At 44.0% G+C, this 22136-nt stretch overlaps 1 protein-coding gene and 1 pseudogene across 2 annotated transcripts in view; one reads left to right on the forward strand and one right to left on the reverse strand.

Moving 5' to 3' along the window:
- Positions 1 to 5359: 5359 nt before the first annotated feature.
- Positions 5360 to 11990, forward strand: LOC311138852 (calcium/calmodulin-dependent protein kinase type 1D-like; annotated as a pseudogene). The gene is made up of 13 exons: positions 5360 to 5537; positions 5973 to 6084; positions 7787 to 7873; positions 8803 to 8928; positions 8999 to 9073; positions 9248 to 9386; positions 9533 to 9656; positions 9781 to 9856; positions 10021 to 10133; positions 10298 to 10376; positions 10540 to 10627; positions 10749 to 11056; positions 11918 to 11990. The product of its transcript is annotated as a calcium/calmodulin-dependent protein kinase type 1D-like (transcript).
- A 1867-nt stretch (positions 11991 to 13857) lies between these two features.
- The window catches only part of LOC311138853 (laminin subunit beta-3-like), a gene marked incomplete at its 5' end in the record, with an annotated part of 10400 nt that continues 2121 nt past the window's right edge, over positions 13858 to 22136 (reverse strand). The window contains 12 exons of the mRNA XM_084173653.1: positions 13858 to 16175; positions 16312 to 16454; positions 17403 to 17565; positions 18069 to 18245; positions 18476 to 18617; positions 18830 to 19037; positions 19276 to 19420; positions 19584 to 19787; positions 20385 to 20596; positions 20875 to 21035; positions 21229 to 21601; positions 21790 to 22080. Coding sequence (XP_084029779.1) covers positions 16315 to 16454; positions 17403 to 17565; positions 18069 to 18245; positions 18476 to 18617; positions 18830 to 19037; positions 19276 to 19420; positions 19584 to 19787; positions 20385 to 20596; positions 20875 to 21035; positions 21229 to 21601; positions 21790 to 22080 — 2216 coding nt within the window. The 3' untranslated portion in view covers positions 13858 to 16175; positions 16312 to 16314. The remainder of the gene's footprint in view (positions 16176 to 16311; positions 16455 to 17402; positions 17566 to 18068; positions 18246 to 18475; positions 18618 to 18829; positions 19038 to 19275; positions 19421 to 19583; positions 19788 to 20384; positions 20597 to 20874; positions 21036 to 21228; positions 21602 to 21789; positions 22081 to 22136) is intronic.

Genomic DNA, 22136 nt, shown 5'->3' on the forward strand with positions numbered 1-22136 from the left:
GAAAACCATTAGTAACACACTACGCCGTCATGGATTAAAATCCTGCAGCGCACGCAAGGTCCCCCTGCTCAAGCCAGCGCATGTCCAGGCCCGTCTGAAGTTTGCCAATGACCATCTGGATGATCCAGAGGAGGAATGGGAGAAGGTCATGTGGTCTGATGAGACAAAAATAGAGCTCCACTCGCCGTGTTTGGAGGAAGAAGAAGGTTGAGTACAACCCCAAGAACACCATCCCAACCGTGAAGCATGGAGGTGGAAACATCATTCTTTGGGGATGCTTTTCTGCAAAGGGGACAGGACGACTGCACCGTATTAAGGGGAGGATGGATGGGGCCATGTATCGCGACATCTTGGCCAACAACCTCCTTCCCTCAGTAAGAGCATTGAAGATCGTGGCTGGGTCTTCCAGCATGACAACGACCTGAAACACAGGGCAACTAAGGAGTGGCTCCGTAAGAATCATCTCAAGGTCCTGGAGTGGCCTAGCCAGTCTCTAGACCTGAACCCAATAGAACATCTTTGGAGGGAGCTGAAAGTCCGTATTGCCCAGCGACAGCCCCGAAACCTGAAGGATCTGGAGAAGGTCTGTATGGAGGAGTGGGCCAAAATCCCTGCTGCAGTGTGTGCAAACCTGGTCAAGACCTACAGGAAACATATGATCTCTGTAATTGCAAACAAAGGTTTCTGTACCAAATATTAAGTTCTGCTTTTCTGATGTATCAAATACTTATGTCATGCAATAAAATGCAAATTAATTACTTAAAAATCATACAATGTGATTTTCTGGATTTTTGTTTTAGATTCCGTCTCTCACAGTTGAAGTGTACCTATGATAAAAAATTACAGACCTCTACATGCTTTGTAAGTAGGAAACACTGCCGATTTTGCAGGTTATCAAATACTTGTTCTCCCCACTGTATATCCTAAACTGGCTTCTAACTTTACATTGACCTTTTGTGCCTAACCATATGCTAGATTGACCTAAGAATAGTGGGTTGGGATGACTTTAATAGCTTCAGTGCCTATTGGTGCTGCACAAATGGGTGTGGCCAGCAGCCCAGCAATCTCCTAATTTGAACCCTGAACCTAGTGTAGACTTGTGTGACATGGACTAAACATGTTAGAGAATACAGCAGACTGTATGCAGTTGCAGTCAGACTATGCATGCATATATCCTGTCAGATCATACCGAATGAATACCCCTCCTTTGATGCCCTTTGTCTGTCATCATCATTGTGGTGAGGAAATTCACATTGATTGAATGTGTGTACATGAAAAATTAGTTGGCCGCAAAGTCTACATGCACCGAATATGGTATATACTTTATCTCAAGTAAATGTTGGCACACAACAATCTGAACACAACCTTACAAACCTAAGGTAGAGATAATCATATGTCTCAGATAGATAGGATGTGACCCCTCATGACCGCTCACACTGCAGAAATAACTGCAATTGTATACTAGGTACACAGCAGCAGCAACCACAACAGCAGTGGATGGTGAGGTAAGAGAGAAAGCGCTAGCACCCTCTATTAATCTATTACAGGGCTGCACTGCTCCGAAACTCTTCTTCATCAGGCTTTAGTTTACTGTGTCCAGTGTTTTAGAAGTGTGAGCCTTATAAAACATGTGTGTTCTAGAATTAGAATGCTACAGAATTAGAATTGTAGATACAACCAACTACCAGATATTCACACAACACTGAATAATCACTCACAGTATATTGTAATGCATTGAGTGAAAGGTGCCAGAGTGACAGGTGGCACACGAACCCACTCCAGACTGCCACACACACACACACACACACACACACAAACTATTGCCAATGCTACAGAAGAGAGAATGTTTGTAGCTGGGTGTGAACCAGGACAAGTACAGCTTTCATATCAGAGGGAGGAGACACGGTGGGATTTATTTATGAATAGCCTACAGAGTAATATTCATCAGTAGGTTGCCTAATCATGTGTCATGTTGGGGTGATGGCATCATATTTAGGCTGTAGATTATATACCCTGCAAAAATGGTGCACCTGCAGTTGGGTACATGCTGATATATTATGAAACAGTTTGATGCATGGAAAGATATGAAAAGCCCTGTGAGAAAGCCCACAGGACAGGTTTAATGCATTATACATGGCAAGAATTGACATAAGCACTTATTACACACATAACAATGTATATCACAAAGATTAGATATTATCAACCATTTTGATTCTGTAAAATACTGTATATATGCATGAGTTGAATAGATAATAGAACATTACAAGCAGCACTCATATATACTTCTTTAAATAATGTATGCAGGCTTTATGTGGAATCATAGACATCTCTGCAATTATGTAGTTGTTCAATGAGTGAAAAAGTATTGCCATAGGTTCACAATGAGGCCATCTAAAAACAAAGCAAAGCATGCAAACCTGGCAGCTGTGGATTTGCTTTCCTATACAGTAACCTAGGTCAGTGTCCGCTGGCACTGCACTGTTGCCAATTAGCTGTGCAGGATGTGAGGGACACTGCAACAAAGTGACACCTAGATGGTAATTTTCCATGAAGCAAAATTGTGGGACTTGCTTGAGCTCTTTAAAAGTATTTTTGTGGTCATGGAAGAAGTGTTCTAATTTTAGATTTGAAAAGCAGAGAGGTAAAGATTTCATACGTTCTAAGTTATTGTCTAACTTGTTGGGGAAGTGGCCAAAGCAGCTGATTTGTGTCAAAAGTTACTTTGTTTACAGTGAATTCAATCATGGAAGTCGGCCCCGTGTAGCTCAGTTGGTAGAGCATGGTGCTTGCAACGCCAGGGTTGTGGGTTCGATTCCCACGGGGGGCCAGTATGAAAAAAAAAAGTATGCACTCACTAACTGTAAGTCGCTCTGGGTAAGAGTGTCTGCTAAATGACTAAAATGTAAAAAAAATGAGAGTTTTTTAAGCCTATGTCACACGAAGCAATTTGGACTCAATTTCTGTTGCAGATACAAGTTGCAAGTGACATCATCTCAAGCAACTTTGCTGATACAAGAAGCAATGCAAGCACTATTGAAATTGCATGCAACATCCAATCCTGTCATACATCACATCATAGTTTCATAAATGATTTGTTTATCCATACGTTTAATAATTGTAATAGCATCGATATACACAAAATGCTGGCTGTACAATTTCGCTAGCTAGTCAAAATGTTGCCTATTTTCCAACCATGTTTTACCAGGCTAGCTTACCAAGCTAGCTAGCTAACCAAGCTAGCGACAAGCTAGCTAGCTAGCTAGTGTAGTTCATGTTGGACAATTTCAGTTGAAACTAGACAGAGAAAGGTCTGGGTTGCCTATTTGCCAACCATGTTTTACCAAGCTAGCTAGCTAGCTAACCAAGCTAGCAATGAGCTAAGATAGCTAGCTAGTGCAGTTCATGTTGGACAATTTCAGTTGAGACAGAGAAAGGTCTGGGTTAACTTTTTAAATTATATTTATTGACTGCCAGACAATGTACATAAACCATGACTAGCCATGGCGTCTAGAATTGTTTATACATTTCCCATTCGGCGTGTCTTTCTTTGTGTGCATTCGGCGCATCTTTTTTTTCGTAATTTTGCAGCAGCAGCACTGGCAGCTGTGTTGACATGACAACTGGTTCGGAGTTCCGAACAGAGCTATATGATGAGCACAGGAGGTTGGTGGCAGCTTAATTGGAGATGATGGGCTCGTGGTATTTTTTTAGGAGGTCAAAAAGCTTAATAGTTCAAAAAGTAGAAATGTTATAAAAAAGTTGTATACAAGCACGCTATTCCTGACGGGTCTGCACGTTTTAAAGTTTGAATGACCTTTCTAGCTGTAACGGTGTACGAAAAATAGTGTTCTAAATAATAATAATAATAAAAAGTCCGAAATATTTTTTACAATATTTAAAGTGGGACGTTTTTCTTTTGCAAGTCTTACTAATGATGGGGAGGGCAGACCACGCCCCCTGGACGCTCCGCTGTTTCCATGTCTGCAGGGAAGAGGCAGGTAGGTCTATCGAGATACCTCAACAAGTGCCCTCTCGCTCCTTCTCTGTAGATAAGGTAAGAACAAATGCCCATTCACTTTTCTATTCAGTTATTTAGATCTAAAGTGACTATTGCTGTGTCAGTGTTTTCTGTGTTAAGTTTAAGCTACATTATAAGAGAAACTAAATTTGTTTGTTTCAATTTCTTAAAAAATAGAGCATGTTATATAACTGAAATTCAGCGCCATCTCTGGCTTCAAGTAATGAACCATTAGCTGTAGTTTAATATGGTCATGATCTTCGACATTTCCACCAAAACCATCCATGTGTAAAATGCATTCAGAACATTTTACGCACAGTTCTGAGGACCACTTGAATCAGATGCGCTATCGGATCATCACCCGGATTTTTCCCACGGTGCTACTGGACATTATGAATGACCTGGAAAAGACGTTGTTTTATGGATTCAATCATTTTAAACCGGACAAATCTTACAAGAAATCCACATTGAATGGACACATGACAACACCATGTATGCATTACCCCAAATGGGATTCTACCATATTCGACCAACATTTTAGTATGTATTTTGGCTGAGGTATCCACTGACATTTGTATTTAATTAAGCAATACTGCATGAGGGGGTGTGGTATATGGCCAATATAATAATAATAATAATATGCCATTTAGCAGACGCTTTTATCCAAAGCGACATACAGTCATGTGCGCATACATTTTTACGTATGGGTGGTCCCACTACCCTGGCGTTACAAGCGCCATGCTCTACCAATTGAGCTACAGAGGACCATATACCATGGCTAAGGGCTGTTCTTATGTATGATGCAATGCGGAGTGCCTGGAAACAGCTCTTAGCCGTGGTATATTGGCCATAAACCACAAACCCCAGAGGCGCCTTATTGCTATTATAAACTGGTTACCAACGTAATTAGAGCAGTAAAAATATTTGTTTTGTCATACCCGTGGTATATGGTCTGATATACCATGGCTGTCAGCCAATCAGCTTTCAGGGCTCGAACCACCTGTTTATAATCATCATTATAAACCGGGTGGTTCGAGCCCTGAATGCTGATTGGCTGAAAGCCATGGTATTTCAGACTGAATACCACGGTTATGACAAAAACATTTTAAAAAACCCTTTTCTAATTACGTTGGTAACACGTCGTACCTAAGAACAGCCCTTAGCCTTGGGATATTGGCCATATACCACACCCCCTCCTGCCCTATTGCGTAATTATATTATATGCTCCATCTATGGCATTGCGAGATCACTCAGGGGGGTTTAGGGTACTTTTTTATTCAGATGCTGATTTGTTTAAAAAAAGAAGCAGAACCAACTACGTGAGAGTTTTGAGGCACAACAATGGCCTCTTGTGAAGGTCAATATAAAAAGTCGACCCAGTTTTGGGGGTTTGTCAGGAAATCAGCAGTAATCTGCATCCTGAATTGGCACTGGAAGGAGAGAGAGGGGAGGGAGAGGGTGGAAAGAGTAACCATCAATAGGCATTACAGCACTAATCCTGCACCTCTTTGGGCCTTCTGTAAGTGATAGGTACAAATGAGCTTAGGCCAATCATGAATTACCTCATACTGAACATGCAAGCTTTTATATAAGGAAATGGGGTGTTTACAAGATGGCAGTACTTAACAGAGATATCCACCAAAGCTGTGGTCCCAAAATATTTTTTTTTGTTGCTTTGTGAGCTACTTGAAGCCTTTCAAACGTTCTTGTACCCAAACGATGTGTCTAGCCATATTAGTCCTAAGACATGACCCAAGAGGAAATGGCTGTGACCTACCAGTGGGTCGGTCCCCATCCGCCATATGTGAAACACTGTCCCAAAGTGTTTGGTCATCTTGGGGTTCTTTATGTGTGGTGAGGGTTGTCTTTAGAAAAGGAATGTGTATATACATCTAAGACAGTCCAGTGTTCTCTAGACAGAAGAGTAAAGCTTGTCTGTCTGTTGTTGTTCCAGGAGCCTGCTGTGACGACAGAGCCACCATGGGTCGCACAGAAATAACCTGCAGTTGGAAGAAAGTCACCAACAACATCAGAGATGTGTTCGAATTCAAACAAGCGCTGGGATCGTAAGTACTTTGTCTGTTAAGATTAAATCCTGGAAGTTTTTCCTGGCCAGGTCACAGTGATTTAAACCAGCCCTTTATGATAAAAGGGACAATTAATTCAAACCTTTGTCTAGGTTTTAATTTCAGATTAACTCTGTGCGTCAAGCCATTACTGTGTTTTGCATGTATAACTCAAAGCACTTTTACTTTGAGGATAACTCACCTCATCCGATGTGTAGCACCCACCTGGGTGATGCAAGGCAGCCATTTTGTGCTTGGTTGTTTTCACTGTCCTTTGTTGCTGAGTAGTGGCTCTTGTTAGCTTCTTATCTCCGACTAAAGAGCCATTATTACAGGATTGAGTGCATCTTCAGGATATCTACTTTACCTGTTCCCAGAGAAGGATCCTAGTTAGGCACTATAATCCTGGAAAGTCCTACCCAGATAAGAGTATTAGGACCCGGGTCAGGGCAGGTCATCTTTATCAAGGGAACACTTGGCGCTCACATAATACAGTCTCTCTCACCTTAAAGATGGACCCTTTGTTAGAGAGTTTTGAGTTTGAATGAGGTAGCAACAGTAACCAAAAGGGGACAGGACATGGCACATTTGGGGAAAATGGTTGACCAATAGTTGCCCAATGTGTAACGTGATTTCATGTGTACATACATTTATGATCGTGTGAGTGTAGGCATGTGGGTCTGTGCACATGTGCGCTAGTGTGGTTGTGTACATGTGTGCATGTGTGGGTGTATGCGTGTATGCGTGTTTGTAGGTCTATGTACAGTAGGTCTATGCATAGTACAGTATATGAGAGCTTTATGAAAGGAGTTGTTCTATGTGAAATCGAATAGAAAGGTTTTATTGCCCACACAATGCTGAAAACTGCAGAGTGAGAGAGGTCTGTCTGTTGCCCCTGGCCTACCTGTTGCCTGAGCCTCCTGCTCACCTCCTCAGCCTCTCCTCAAGCAGCTTACAGCATAATATATGAGAAGGCTGAGGTTGAGAGAAATGTGAGCCAGGCAGGTGAGCAATGATGTCATTACAGAGCGGGCACAGCCTATCACTGCTCAATTATAGGATTAAGGGCCTGGCATTGTGTGTTGAGTGTGCATTTGCACATGAGGTGAGGTGTGAGGGAATGAGTGTGACTGTGTGCCTGCATGCCTGTGTGAGTTTGACTATCTTTATATGTGTGTGTTCATCAGAGCTGGGTTCAAATAGTATGCTTTCTTTCAAATACTTTGAGTGTGATTGAGTCTGCCAGGAATGCCAGATGAGAGGCATTTGCACTTTTAGAACCAATCTATTTTTGCACTTTTGGAACTTTTCTATTGGTCCCATTTCGCCAGGAAGTGAAGTAGCAAGCCCAATCAAAGTGTTTGAAAGAAAACAAATACTGCAGTATTTGAACCCAGGCCTGGTGGACATTGTCTCTCTTTGTCTCCGTCTGTATGTCTGTCTCTCCCAGAAATGATGTCTTTGGACACAGAGCACACTTATTGCATCAGTATCACAGGTGTTGGAATATGAGTGTCTGCCAAACAGAAGATTACCCACACCTTGGTCTCCCTCAAACAGGGCTGTCAGCAGATGGAGGTTGGATCCATTTATGAGGTTTAGGATCCTCTCGGCTCCCTCCCACACATGAACACTTCTCTCCTGATGTCATGTTACGTCTGGGGTGTTTGTTGGGTCTGACAAAGAAAACACCCACCCACAGTCTTCTCAGGGTTCATCCAGGGTTGACTGTGCAAGATCAGACAGAGACAAGCAGACACAATGAACACACTAGGACCACAATGATTGTGTTTTTTATTCTCTTGGAGCCGCCTACTACTTTTCATTATCTAATCAATTAAATCAAGTAATCAATCAATCATCTCAGGGGTCTCTTCTCTGGGCCTCCTGTCCCGAGCTTCAGGCTGGGCAATGGAAAAGGCTTGAGTACTAATCCTCCTGTATTGCCCTGCTTCTATTCACAGGCCTCAGGAGCACAGGCCATACCTGATCCTCTATGGCTGCGTTTAGACCGGCAGCCCAATTCTGATATTTTTTTCATGAATTGATCATTTGACCAATCAGATCAGCTCTGAAAAAGATCTGACGTGATTGGTCAAAATACCAATTAGTGGGAAAAAGATTAGAATAGAGCTGCCGGTCTAAACACACCCTTCCCAGGCCACACTGGTCTCGTGCCTAGCCATGTGCAGCTATGAGCCAGGAGAGTGAGGCTGGGTGGTGGTGACTCCACCTACAGCACTGTAGCCTTCCAAAGTGTGTACGAGAGCTTCCGCCATCTTGGTTACACCTATCCAATTATCTGTGGATAGGGGTACATTTTTCTGGGTTGTTTTCGAGCTATTATTTCATTGGATTAGAGCACAGGTGTTAAAGTCATTCATTCGAGGGCCGAGTGTCTGCGGGTTTTCGCTCCTCCTTTGAACTTGATTGATCAATTACGGTCATTAATTAGTTAGGAACTCCCCTCACCTGGTTGTCTAGGTCTTAATTGGGCACAAATTGAACAGAAATAACAAAAACCAGCAGACACTCAGCCCTCCATGGAATGAGTTTGACACCCCTGGAATAGAGACTAGAATCATTCCTGTAGTTAACCCCAGAAATCCGCAAATGTATGGAACCTAAAGATTCAAAGGTTAATTGACCAAAGAGCTTAAACCCATGGGTTGGAAAATGGACATTGCCTTATAACCATTTCTCTGTCTGTGTGTGTAGGGGTTCGTTCTCCGAGGTGTATTTGGTGAGAGAAAAGAAGACTGGAAACCTCTACGCCCTAAAGTGTCTGAAGAAAAAACACCTCAGCTGTAGTAAACTAGAGAACGAGATCACTGTGCTGAAGAAGTGAGTACACACATACACTCTCTCACACCTTGAATGAACAACATCCCAAATCTCTCCCTCTTCCTCTCAGGATAAGGCATGACAATGTGATTGGATTGGAAGACTTCTATGAAACTCGGACACACTACTACCTTGTCATGCAGCTGTGAGTAGGAACCATTTTCTACATATTCTAAATGCAGTTATTAACATACAGAGAAATGTTACTGTTTTAGAAAACCGGCTGTATTAGTAGGGTCTAATGAAGATTTTAAAGGCTGTTGATTCTGATGATGGTGAATATAGTGGTGGAGATTCTGATGTGTATGTTCTTTCCTAGGGTGTCTGGTGGGGAGCTGTTTGACCGTATCATAGATCGGGGGGTGTACACGGAGAAGGATGCCAGCCAGCTGGTCCACCAAGTACTGGAGGCTGTCAACTACCTTCATGAGAACAGCATAGTGCACAGGGATCTCAAGGTACGTTACACACAGTCAAAAAGTAAATAAACACACTTAATATACAATATGCCAAACATATTTTACACACACAGTACTATTATATACTATGTTGGGAGAATAGTTTCTCTGCCGGTTGTTGACCCTCTCTCCCTCGGTGAGTGCAGCCAGAGAACCTGCTGTACTTCAACTCAGATGAGAACTCCAAGATCATGATCAGTGACTTCGGCCTGTCCAAGATGTCCGACCACGGAGTGATGTCCACGGCCTGCGGCACGCCAGGATATGTTGGTGTGTGTGTGCGTGCGGCAACCGTGTGTTAGTTGGTTGGTCATTGAAATAGTGTAAAGCTTCATTGCACAGATTTAGCGGATTAGCATGGTATCTAATCCTGTGTATATTTGACCTTCTACAGCCCCTGAAGTTCTGGCTCAGAAACCCTACAATAAGGCAGTGGACTGCTGGTCCATAGGAGTCATCACATACATCCTGTGAGAACCTATCTAGGACTTCTAGATCTATATCCGCCAGCACCTCTTCTCAACCCTTTCATAGTATTAGGATGACTGCATTGTGAGATGGTATTTCTATATAACGTTTGGGGAAAGTTATTGTAATAACTCTGTGATAACCATGTTCCCTCTGTTTGTAACAGGCTGTGCGGCTACCCTCCGTTCTTTGAGGACAACGAGACACGTCTGTTCTCTAAGATCATGAGGGCCGACTACGCTTTCCACTCGCCCTTCTGGGATAACATCTCAGAGTCAGGTAAGACCTACCACCACCCCTACAACAAGGGTATTAACACAGAACGACTATCATAACTACATAGTAAATATATTCATAAGTAATCAGTGCTAGAATACCTTTTTACTGTATATGCTGAAAGTTCCATGTCAGTTGTTGACGATTGTCTGTCTCCGTTTCCATAGCAAAGGACTTCATCCGGAACATGATGCAGAAGCACCCTAAGAAACGCTTCAGCACAGAACAGGCCCTCAGACACCCCTGGTGAGTCACAAACAGATCCAGGATATGCCCATCCTCCCCTCATCTTACTATAACCATTAGAGGGGGCAAATACAAAACTGATCTAAGATTAGTGTCTGGGTATCCCACTTTCTTGTTTATTCCTAGATCCTGGTGGCCCTAACAATGTCATTTCCTGTTGCAGGATCATTGGGAAGACAGCGAGGGATCAGGACATCTATGAATCAGTCAGCATTCAGATCCAGAGGAACTTTGCCAAGTCCAAATGGAGGGTGAGCAACATGTCATAGGGCTACATACAATATGCTATCATACATGCATACATTATTATTATTAAAACATGATTATTTATACAAATATATCAATCATAGTATTCCTGTGTGTTTGTTACAGCAAGCCTTCAACGCCACAGCAGCCATCAACCACATGAAGAAGCTGCAGTTGGCCCACGCCGACCCTGACGCCCCTCTCCCTCCTATCCCCGCCATCAACCCCTGCAACTCCCAGAATCCTCAGCAGGGCGTCAACAACATCACCGCCAAGGACGTCGACACTAACCTCCCAATCCCAGTGTGTCACGTGACCCCTCCAGAGGCGCAGTGCCGTTGCCTGCGAGCCAGTCATAGTGAGCCCAGGCACGCGCCGGTCGTTATGGAGACGTGTAACGCGGAGAATTGCTCCTCATTCGCAGCAGCTAAAAGGTGAGTCCGAGTGGACTGAGGGGAGGGGAATATACACTACCGTTCAAAAGTTTGGGATCACTTAGAAATGTCCTTGTTTTTGAAAGAAAAGCAATTTCTGTCCATTAAAATAACATAAAATTGATCAGAAATACAGTGTAGACATTGTAAATGGCTATTGTAGCTGGCTATTGTATTTGTCCTCTTGCTCAGTTGTGCACCGGGGCCTCCCACTCTTTCTATTCTGGTTAGAGCCAGTTTGCGCTGTTCTGTGAAGGGAGTAGTACACAGCGTTGTACGAGATCTTCAGTTTCTTGGCAATTTCTCGCATGGAATAGCCTTCATTTCTCAGAACAAGAATAGACTGACGAGTTTCAGAAGAAAGTTATTTGTTTCTGCCTTTTTTGAGCCTGTAATCGAACCCACAATTGCTGCTGCTCCAGATACTCAACTAGTCTCAAGAAGGCCAGTTTTATTGCTTCTTTAATCAGCACAACAGTTTTCAGCTGTGCTAACATAATTGCAAAAGGGTTTTCTAATGATCAATTAGCCTTTTAAAATGATAAACTTGGATTAGCAAACACAACGTGCCATTGGAACACAGGACTGATGGTTGCTGATAATTGGCCTATGTAGATATTCCATAGAAAATCTGCAGTTTCCAGCTACAATAGCCATTTATAACATAAACAATGTCTACACTGTATTTCTGATCAATTTGTTATTTTAATGGACAAGAATTGCTTTTCTTTTGAAAACAAGAATTTAAGTGACCCCAAACTGTTGAACGGTAGTGTATGTCATTCAGGGGGGGGGGTTGAGCTATGTCCAATGTTTAAAATCTGTGATTCGTAAGGCTCTGCTTTTTGCTGTCTGTTTCAGCTGTGATACCATTGACAGGGCGACCAATAGGAATGGGCACACCGTGCAGACTGGGGTGTGTTCTGTTATGTGATTGCTTGACCTAAGGATCAATTCAATGGCTTAAAGGTAAATTGGTCTCACATACACAATGCGCATTTGCTTGTAAGTTGCTCTGGATAAGAGCGTCTGCTAAATGACTAAAATGTAAATGTACACAATCAAAAAAATACAGAGTTGATAGGAAAACACCCACACTATCTCACATGAATTATATGAATCTTCATGTGAATTTACACTCCCCACGCGCCTCCAGTGCTTCTGCAGTGTTGCAGTCAAGAGGTTGGAGCCACTCTACAGTTGTCAGCTGTCTCCTGCTGGTTCAGGAGTAGTTTCTCTGTAGTGCCCAGAGGCCCATAGCAAGGGCCTGAACCTTATCCAGAGAACAGAGGAAGTCCTGGGATTCATACCCAACTACAATGTAGTACATTTACACTCACACAAATGTTGATTTCTTTGACCCAATGTGTACATTCTGTACTTCTATCTCAACAAAAAATATATACATTTGAAGTATACAAAGACATACTGTATTTGCAATGTATAATTGTCTATGAATAATGCTTATTGACCTATGGAAAACAATATTACATTTTTGAATATTTGTTTCTGATAGCTGCAACGGCTAGATTGTAACTCGTTAATTAAATTGGCTTTGGCTACTTTATGTGTTGCTGTCTGAACTAAATTAAACTGTTCTTCTTTCACTCACATCTGTTCCTATAAATGGGTCTGGAGAAACCAGAGTCCTATGGCTCTGAAGAAAATGTATAGATAACCTGGTAAAATGGTTTCATTGTAAAGTTTATGAATACTATGTGACATCTATTCAAGGAGAAGGGCTTTGAGATGTCGTTGTCAAGTGTTAAATCGAAGATATGTATTTTTATAGTGTGAATTATTTGTATATTTTATCATCCTAAATGTAAGGATTTTGACTGTTATGAATCTTACCGACAGGTTTGAATGTCGTTGACCCGTTGTTTGAATCCTAACACCCATGTCATAACAATGACTTTGGGGTGAGGAGGGTTTGGAGGGCTGACGTTTCTCTGTAAGAGAAGATGGTTATTACTGTGCTTAAAGTGGTCCTGTGTAACACTAACACCACTTTATGTACAGAGATGATAACATGTGCCACTTTTATGCCATAAGCTGCTGTAGAGATCCGCTTGTAGTGCCAATGCCATTGTAACTGTTTGACTGGAGATGCTATAACCACAAGCGCTATACTTTGTTGTTTCTTAATAAAACATTAATGTAAAACTTCCTGTACTTTTCTTACCTCACATCTCTCTTCAGCTAGCCTAATCCACCATCCTGACCACTGCGTTTTCATTTCACTTCATCAGTCTGGGCCTCCTACGATTGAAACTATTGTAGCTGAGGGGCATTGCGCAAAACAAATGTAAAAGCTTTTGGATCACTGAATCTTTGTAGCGAAACAATGTCAGCTCTGGAGATCAGGATGGTCAAACGAGGCTACTCTACAGCTATTGGTGGCATGGTTTGAGAGGGGTCTTGTTGGGCCAATTAGGACGTTCAGGGGCGTTTCTAGGATTTGAGGACATCGTAGGCTTAGGCCATTGAGCTATAAGGGGGAACCCTAGCAGGGGATCCAGGGGAATACTCCCCCGGAATAAATTACATTTCAACAGCATCAATCTGAACATTGAGAGATTAGATGTAAGAATTGTGGCAAAAATGTAATAACATTAATTACTGTCAAAGGCAGGTTGCCTATTCTGAATGCACTGGTTGAGGTAGGAAGCATAGAACTGTTGATGTGCCCTTGAGAAAGGCACTTAATCCTAATTGCTCCTGTAAGTTAAATGACTAAACCATTGGAGCTGATACAGGTGCTGGTGTCCCGGTCAGAGGACAAGGATGGGGAGAGAGACTTGGGGCTTCGGTTTATTTTCTTCAATCAATCATAATCCATTATTGACTTGTGTGCTAAAAATAAACAGAAAATAGAAAGCAAAACATTTGCATTAGGAAATTTCATAAAGAATTCACATGATCATATCTTAGATCATAAACATACTTATCATACACATCATTTCCATATCAGTATCATCACTTCAAAGGATATCCAAAATAGATGAATGATTCATGTCCATACGCAACATGCTGCAACAACTCAACAGTCTACAACTACTGATACAACAGTGCATCATTAAATGCTTATATATTCACACATGAAACAGAAAGTAAAAAGGAAACAATGTTGCGGGTTACTCACGTTAGGTATTGGATGCACAGATAACAGAAATAAAATGGATAAATGGTAGAGAGTATCTTCAAGAGGCATGGGTTGTTTGGCACTGAACTAAAGACAAAGGGAACTCAGGTATTTCATAAGGGAATTGGTTGCAGGTGCGCTCGGAGCAAAATCAAATCAAATGTTATTGGTCCTGTACCCATATTTAGCAGATGTTATCGCAGATTTCTAGCTCTAGCAGTGCAGCAGTACCAGCAATACAAAACACACACAAATCCCCAAAATTAAAAGCATAGATATGTATAGAGGTATCCAGTGCTCAAAAGCCTATATTAACATATGTTGTGATACGTTGTTGTGATGGCTCAGAAGTGCCTGCAGTTAAAGGCAAAGTTAGCTAAAAAGTGCAAATTAAAGGGACACTTCCCTAAAACGTATATTAAAAATGAGAGCCTTTTTTCTACAATGTGGGTGAGCTATCCCTTTAAAATACAGCTTTAAGAAAGAAAGTCCTGCAGGGGTGGTATGTTTCCCAAGTGCAGGGGGTTTGAAAATGTTAATGCTATAACAATTAATTTCTTCAAGTCACCCCACCTTCAAGAAACATCTAAAAGGTGAGGCTGACTAGTTGCAGACACTTGTCATCTTACAATACATAGGCAAGATCTTTTGCGTTTATGAGCTATTGTCACACCCTGGCTTGGGGACTCTATATGTTGAGCCAGGGTGTGTGCATTCTATGTGTTCGTTTTCTATGTTGGGTATTCTAGTTGTTCTGTTTCTATGTTTGCCTGTATGACTCCCAATCAGAGGCAACGAGTGTCAGCTGTCGGCTGGTTGTCTCTGATTGGGAGCCATATTTAAACTGTGTGTTTTCTCTTGGGTGTTGTGGGTTTTTGTTCCGTGTTCAGTCAGTGTTACTGTGGACTTCACGATCGTGTTTTGTTTTGTACTTGTGCTTTAACTAATTAAAGTCATGTTCGTGTCACACGCTGCGCCTTGGTCTACTCCTTCTCGTCAAGACGATCGTGACAGCTATTGAGAGTCCCCTTACCATCACTGACTAGCTGCTTGTGCACACTACTAAAATAAATAATTGATGTAACAGGCATAAAACAAATAATTGATGTAACAGGCATTTCAATATAGCCTATTCTTGTTTTATGACTTACAATCAACATGACCATGACATAGCGTATACCTATATGAATGCTGACAAAATTGGGAAGAAGTGGAATAATAAAAGAAGTATGAGGAATAAAAATACTGTTCTTGCTGACAAACACACTCATTATCCTATAATATGATAGCCCATTATAAGGAATAGGAATCGTTCTACTGTCTTACATCAGCTAATGTGAAAGAAAGAAATTAAACAGAAAATCTTCTGAAGACAACATGGCATAGCCTAAATCTACCCAGGACTACACCCTACCCAAATGATGTCTATTTATTTTCTCCCACGCCCCCCACTAGGATAAAACATATTATTTTGGGATCACTATCTCTTTCTCCATGTTCCATCTTAAACCAAATGTGTGCCTGTCCGATTACCAGGTTGTTAGCTAATAAGGTAACATGACTGAACAAGCTTGTTTGTTATTGAACAAATAATCTAATTAGCGATCCTCAAGTAGCCTAGTTTTAAAACAACAGGGACATGGTTTATTTATCTTTATGCTTCCTGTGAATTCACGATAGTAAAAAAAACAAACATATCTCCGGTAAAATAAATCACATCTTTTGAACAATTTGGGTTAGTGACACACAGTTTTCATTAAAGTAATGCTAAAATCATGACAGTCTCTATGGCATACTGCCTAGCGTGTAAGTAATATGCCAGTATGGGAACTCATATCAGACATACAGCCTGCAATTTCTATATTCTTCAACCATCAAAAGGTTTGGTGCTGGACCAAAAACATTCAGGGCTGCAGCCCCAGAAATCCCAGGCCTAATGATGTCACTGGGATGTAGTAGGATAAAGATACAAATCTGGAAAAAGGGAAACTCAACGTCATGAAAAATATCTTTATTGGGACATTGTTTTCTAAAAAATGGGACAAAATAAATTACATCGCTCCTCTATCTCAATGAACAGGCTATTTGAGGATGACCTCTGCCCTTTTACCTCTCAGCCCTGGCAGGTGGAGAGGATCTTGACCTTCTGTCTCATGTCAGCCAGGAGGTCCCGCAGTTTGCCGTCCAGACCGGTCAGCCTCTGGGACTTCAGTAGGACCTCATCCTGTAGTCTACGCAGAGAGTCTGCTTTACCTGAAGATAGAGGGGGAGGGAGAGCGAGGAGAGAGAGGGGGAGGAGAGCAGGAGAGAGAGGGGGAGGAGAGCAGGTGAGAGGGGGAGGAGAGCGAGGAGGAGAGGGGGAGGAGAGTAGGAGGGAGAGGGGGAGGAGAGCAGGTGAGAGGGGGAGGAGAGCGAGGAGGAGAGGGGGAGGAGAGTAGGAGAGAGAGGGGGAGGAGAGCAGGAGAGAGAGGGGGAGGAGAGCAGGAGGAGGAACAGGAAGAGAGGGGAATGTTTTTTTTATTTTGATATGGTGCAAATTCATCACGTCAAATATATATATAAAAGCCAGAGATCCTCATCATCACAGCATTCAGTGCCTTTAGTGCTCGATTCAATCCATAGTTCTGAAGTTTGACATTTAAAGGCAATGTTCCCGCGTTAGCGGAGACTGCATTCACGGTAAACGATGCATATGTCTAGCCTGGCTGACGCGACCCACGTGACTCACAGCGCAGGAAAGGAGGCCGTTCGTTAATGCAATATTCACTCAGAAATTGTGTGATGGGTTTGATTGGTTCTCTTAAATGTAATTTTTGGGATTTGAAAATCCAACCGTTGTAATGGAAGGGGGCGGCGCTCTGAGGCTGTGTGTAGCTGTGGGTGTTTGAGTGAGAAAGACACAGAGGAGAGCCAACCAGTAAAAGCACAGCCCCCTTCATCATCGACACATTGTGCCAACAACATCAAAGAGCCATTCCAGACAAGAGTTAGGTGTTAGCCAGACTAGCATATGTCGGCTCAATCGGAAATTACCATTAAATCATTTCAATCTCGCCATAACGCTGAACTTCAGCGATATGGATTGAATCGAGCCCTTAGTCAATGTTCCACAAATGCATATATGCCCGCATACTGGATGGATTGTGAAAACAGTCATGATGCCAGGTGTGTGTGTGTCCCCTCGCTATCCTCCATCCGTACCTGCTAGTGACTTCATCATGTCTCCAGTGTCCTGGGCCAGAGAACCAGCCTCCTCCTGCAGCTTCTGGAGACGCTCACCTGCTGCCCCGGTCCCATCGCCATGACCACTGGTCCTCTCTGCAGCACGCAGCTTCTCCAGCTGCTTCTCCAGGGATGCCAGGTCCTACAAACACATAAGCAAAGAGACAGGCAGTTGAGCACACACACACACACATACAGACAGAGACACACATACAGACACAGACACGGGCAAACACATGGACGCACACACACACACAAACACACACAAACATACATACAGACAGAGACACACATACAGACACAGACACGGGCAAACACATGGACGCACACACACACACACACACACACACACACATACACACATACAGACACACATACAGACACAGACACGGGCAAACACATGGACGCACACACACACACACAAACACACACATACACCACAGGAGGTTGGTGGCACCTTAATTGGGGAGGACGGGCTCGTGGTAATGGCTGGAGCCGATAGAGTGGAATGGTATCAAATATATCAAACACGCTCCGTTCCAGTCATTATTATGAGCCGTCCTCCCGTCAGCAGCCTTGATTGACATACACATACACACACACATAAACAGTAGCACACACACAGATACTCTAACACACACTCACCCTGGCCGCAGCATCTGCCTCCTTCTTAGCCTTATCGGCCTCTCCCTTAGCATTCTGGGCCAGCAGACCTCCAGAGCGCACCAGCACCTTGAGCCCCTCCAGCTGAGGCTTCATCCCCTCAGTCAGGGCAGACACCTCCCCTAGAGCCTTCACCGTGGGAGTCAACTGGGCCTTGGTCTGGAGGGAGTTGAAATATGGGTGTTATTGGGGGGATGGAGAGAGGAGGATGGAGAGAAGAGGATGGAGAGAGGAGGGATAAAAATTAGAGAGGAATAAAAAGGTAAGAAGCTGTGAAGGATATGGAAAATGGAGGCAATACAATCAATGTCAGTGTCAGACTAGTTTGAAAGTGTAATTGTATTTATTTGAGCACATTAGCTCAATGGACTTGTTCATCTCTCTCCCACCTGTGTGAGACTGTTGCTGATGTCTTCCACTATGTCCAGGCTGTCCTGCACTTTGTCGTTCAGGCCAGAGAGGGAGCCCTCCACGGTGGTGAAGCCCTCCAGCAGCCCGTCAACATCAGCCTTCACACCCAGCGCAGCATCGCTGTCATACAGCACACAACAACGTTATAACAATGTTACAGCAACCTTACTGCAACATTCACAGCAGTCACAACAATGTTAAAGTGACTTCTGAAAACACACAGCATTTTCATACATGTCATCAATTACACCTAACACTTTACTTAAACCATAGATGCTTACAGTACATAACCCTGTCATAAGACTGACATAAGAGGTCATAAGGTGTTATACCTGGCGTCCTGGGCCTCCTGTAGCAGGCGTAGGGCGGTGTCGAGCTGTGGTCCAGCCTGGTCCAGGACTGCAGTGCTGTCTGGGAGTCCTGCCGCCAGGTCTCTGATCTCCTGAAGCTTCCTCTTCAGAGCTGCCAGACTGAGAGGCAGCTTGGCGTTCAAGATCCACTCACTTGCCGTACTGATGGCTGTTGGGTCTGACGACGGGTCTGGAGACAAGGAGGGAGAGGAGGGAGAGAGAGAGGAGGATTGAAGGAGGGAGGATGAGAAAGAGGGAAAGATGGAGGGGGAGAGAGAGTGGAAGAGAGGGGAAGGGAGAGAGGAAGGGAATGTCAGTAAACCACACACTCACAAAAATGCAATGCTACTACTTCAATACTTCTACTACGAGTAAAAAAGTATAAATAGGTTATTGAAGGTACTGGAACATAACCGTCGATGTGTCACCTGACAGGAAGTCCTTCAGCTCTTTAACAAAGTATCTTGTCTCCTTCAGATCTGCCTCCAAGTCATCCCTGGTCCACCTCATCTGATTGACCAGATCATCCGTGGACTGTCTGACCAGATTGACTGTGTCCTGTGTTTTCTGGATCTGTGAATTGAATGGAGAAAGGAGCAAAGCATTGAACACCATATGATGAAACAAACCACTTGAATGACTGAAGGACATATCCTACATGTAAGTATTCAAACCCAATAAACAGTTATATATGTTATAAAATACAGTAAACAAACAAACAAGTGTCAGCTCCTACCTGTGCAGCAGCCTGTGTGATCTTCCCATTGAGCAGCTGCAGTCTGTCCTTTACCTCCTCAGCATCCCTCACAGCTCGGGTCCCCAGAGGCAGAGCCCCAACGCAACTCTCCCCATGACCACAGGGTGGCGCACCCTCCGCAGGGCAAAGCTCACCATCACACCAGGCAGGGTTACAAGGGGCAGAGCGCACACTGCCACACACCTGAGAGACAGGGAATAAAAATACACAGTCACGTTAAGGTGAAGTTAGGGTAAAGGCTAGGGCTACGTCTAGGGTTAAGGGTTAAGGCTAGGGCTAGGGCTAGGGCTAGGGCTAGGGTTAAGGCTAGGGCTAGGTCTAGGGTTAAGGGCTAGGGTTAAGGGATAGGGTTAAGGGTTAAGTGTTAAGTGTTAAGGGTTAAGGGCTAGGGCTAGGGTTAAGGGTTAAAGCTAGGGTTAAGGCTAGGGCTAGGTCTAGGGTTAAGGGCTAGGGTTAAGGGCTAGGGTTAAGGGTTAAGGCTAGGGTTAAGGGTTAAGGTTAGGGCTAGAGTTAAGGGTTAAGGCTAGGGGTAAGTCTAGGGTTAAGGGCGAGGGCTAAGTCTAGGGTTAAGGGCAAGGGTTAAGGGTTAAGGGTTCAAGCTAGGTATAGGGTTAAGGGTTAAGGCTAGGTCTAGGGTTAAGGGTTAAGGGTTAAGGGTTAATGCTAGGGCTAGGGTTAAGGCTAGGGTTAGGTCTAGGTCTAGGGTTAAGGGTTAAGGCTAGGGTTAAGGGTTAGGGTTAAGGGTTAAGGGTTAAGGGTTAAGGCTGGGGTTAAGGTTACCTGCTTGGCAGTGGGTGTGAGGTCAGGTTTGGTGTTCAGCTGCTGGTTGAGTTTCTCCAGGTCTCTGGTGTTGGCTGGTTGGACCTGGTTCTGGAGGTCAAGAGCGTCCTCTCTGACCGCTAAAGATTGATCCACAGTCTTCCCACTAGCCTCCACACTCTTGGCCGCATCCGTGAACTCATCATAGGCATTCTTTATAGAAGAGAAGGCCCCTGAGAGAGAACCAACCAAGACGACAGACAAACAATTGTGTTAGCAGCCCCTTGAGCAAGGCACTTAACCCTAATTGCTCATGTAAGTCGCTCTGGATAAGAGCGTCTGCTAAATGACTAAAATGTTAAATGTTAAATAAGTGAGCCAAAACAAAACCAGAATGGTATGGTAAGTCTATATGGTTCTAATTCTGATTCTGGATTCTAAATTCCTCACTGAGCCTTTTTGTGGTCACACAAGGATGGTGCTCACAGCTCTGCAGCGACATCTCTCTCACCTGCATTGTTGGAGTTGATAGAGTTCCTGAGAGCGTCTCTCTTGGTGTTGTACAGCAGACCCAAGCCGTCCAGGAGAGCCTCAAACTCGTCCAGCTGTGAGCCCAGCTCGAGGCCTCTGCCTTGGGGTGACAGATCCCCATCCACCTGATCTAACTGGTCCCTGGTGGATTCCAACGGGGATGAGGGATAGTGAGCTAGGTAATGAAAGACTGTGTCCTACGGGTCTAGTGGTGTTTACATTTAGACAATGAAATGATGTACTTTTGAAAGCAAAGTATTGCAGGTTATGGAATCTGATGCCCACGTTTATTTGGACATTCTAAGTTTGCCGGGGCAGCCGAACATCTCCCTACCTTAGTCTGCGTAGCTGAAAGAGGGCATCGTTGACTTGTCTGGTAGAGGGAGGTGGGAGTGGGAGAGAGTCACGTATCTGGGTGAGAGTGGCCTCCAAAGCTTGGATGCGGGGACCCAGACCAGTGGGCAACGAGCCCCCAGGACGAGAGGGGATTCTGGGGGATAGTCTCTCTAGGCCCAGGGTGAGGTTCTGGATGTAGGAGTCCAGAGAGAAGAAGCAGGAGGGGCAGACCTCACAGTCAGGAAATGAGTCACAGTGGCCACGGCTACAGGCATCGCAACGGGCACCTGTGGCACCAAGACGACACCGGCATGTCCCTGTATTCTTATCACAGCCTCCTGGTACCATGGCCCCAGCAGCACACTGGCACGCTGCAGAGAGAGGGAGATAGGGAGAAGAAGGAGAGAGATGGAGGAGAAGGAGAAAGGGAGGGAGAGATGAAAAGGAAAGAAATGGTTTGACTTAGTTGTCCATTTGGACTGAATTGATCAAAGCATTGAACAAAGCATGTCTAAGAACCTTTGAACCTTTCTATGATAGAACACGACTGGTCACTTACGTCTGCAGCCAATGAGGGGGTCTCCATAAGTGTTGTCAGGGCATTCTGTACAGGTACGACCTCCGAACCCTGACCTGCACAGACACTGACCCGTACTCTGGTCACAGGTGTCACCATGGGAGTTGGTGGGGTCACAGCGACAGGGCACACAGCCGCGGGGGGAGGAGGGGTTCCAGTAACCATGGGAACAGAGGTCACAGGTCAGCCCCTGGAGGTAAGGTCGACAGGGACACTGACCGCTCACAGGGTCACACACACTGGACAGGGAGCCCTCTGCACTGCACGAGCACTCTGGAGAAGACAGACACAGAGTCGGATGGGGATAGACATACACACACACTCTGGAC

This window comes from Coregonus lavaretus (assembly GCF_964263955.1).
Source record: "Coregonus lavaretus genome assembly, chromosome: 12".
NCBI classification, from domain to species: domain Eukaryota; kingdom Metazoa; phylum Chordata; class Actinopteri; order Salmoniformes; family Salmonidae; genus Coregonus; species Coregonus lavaretus.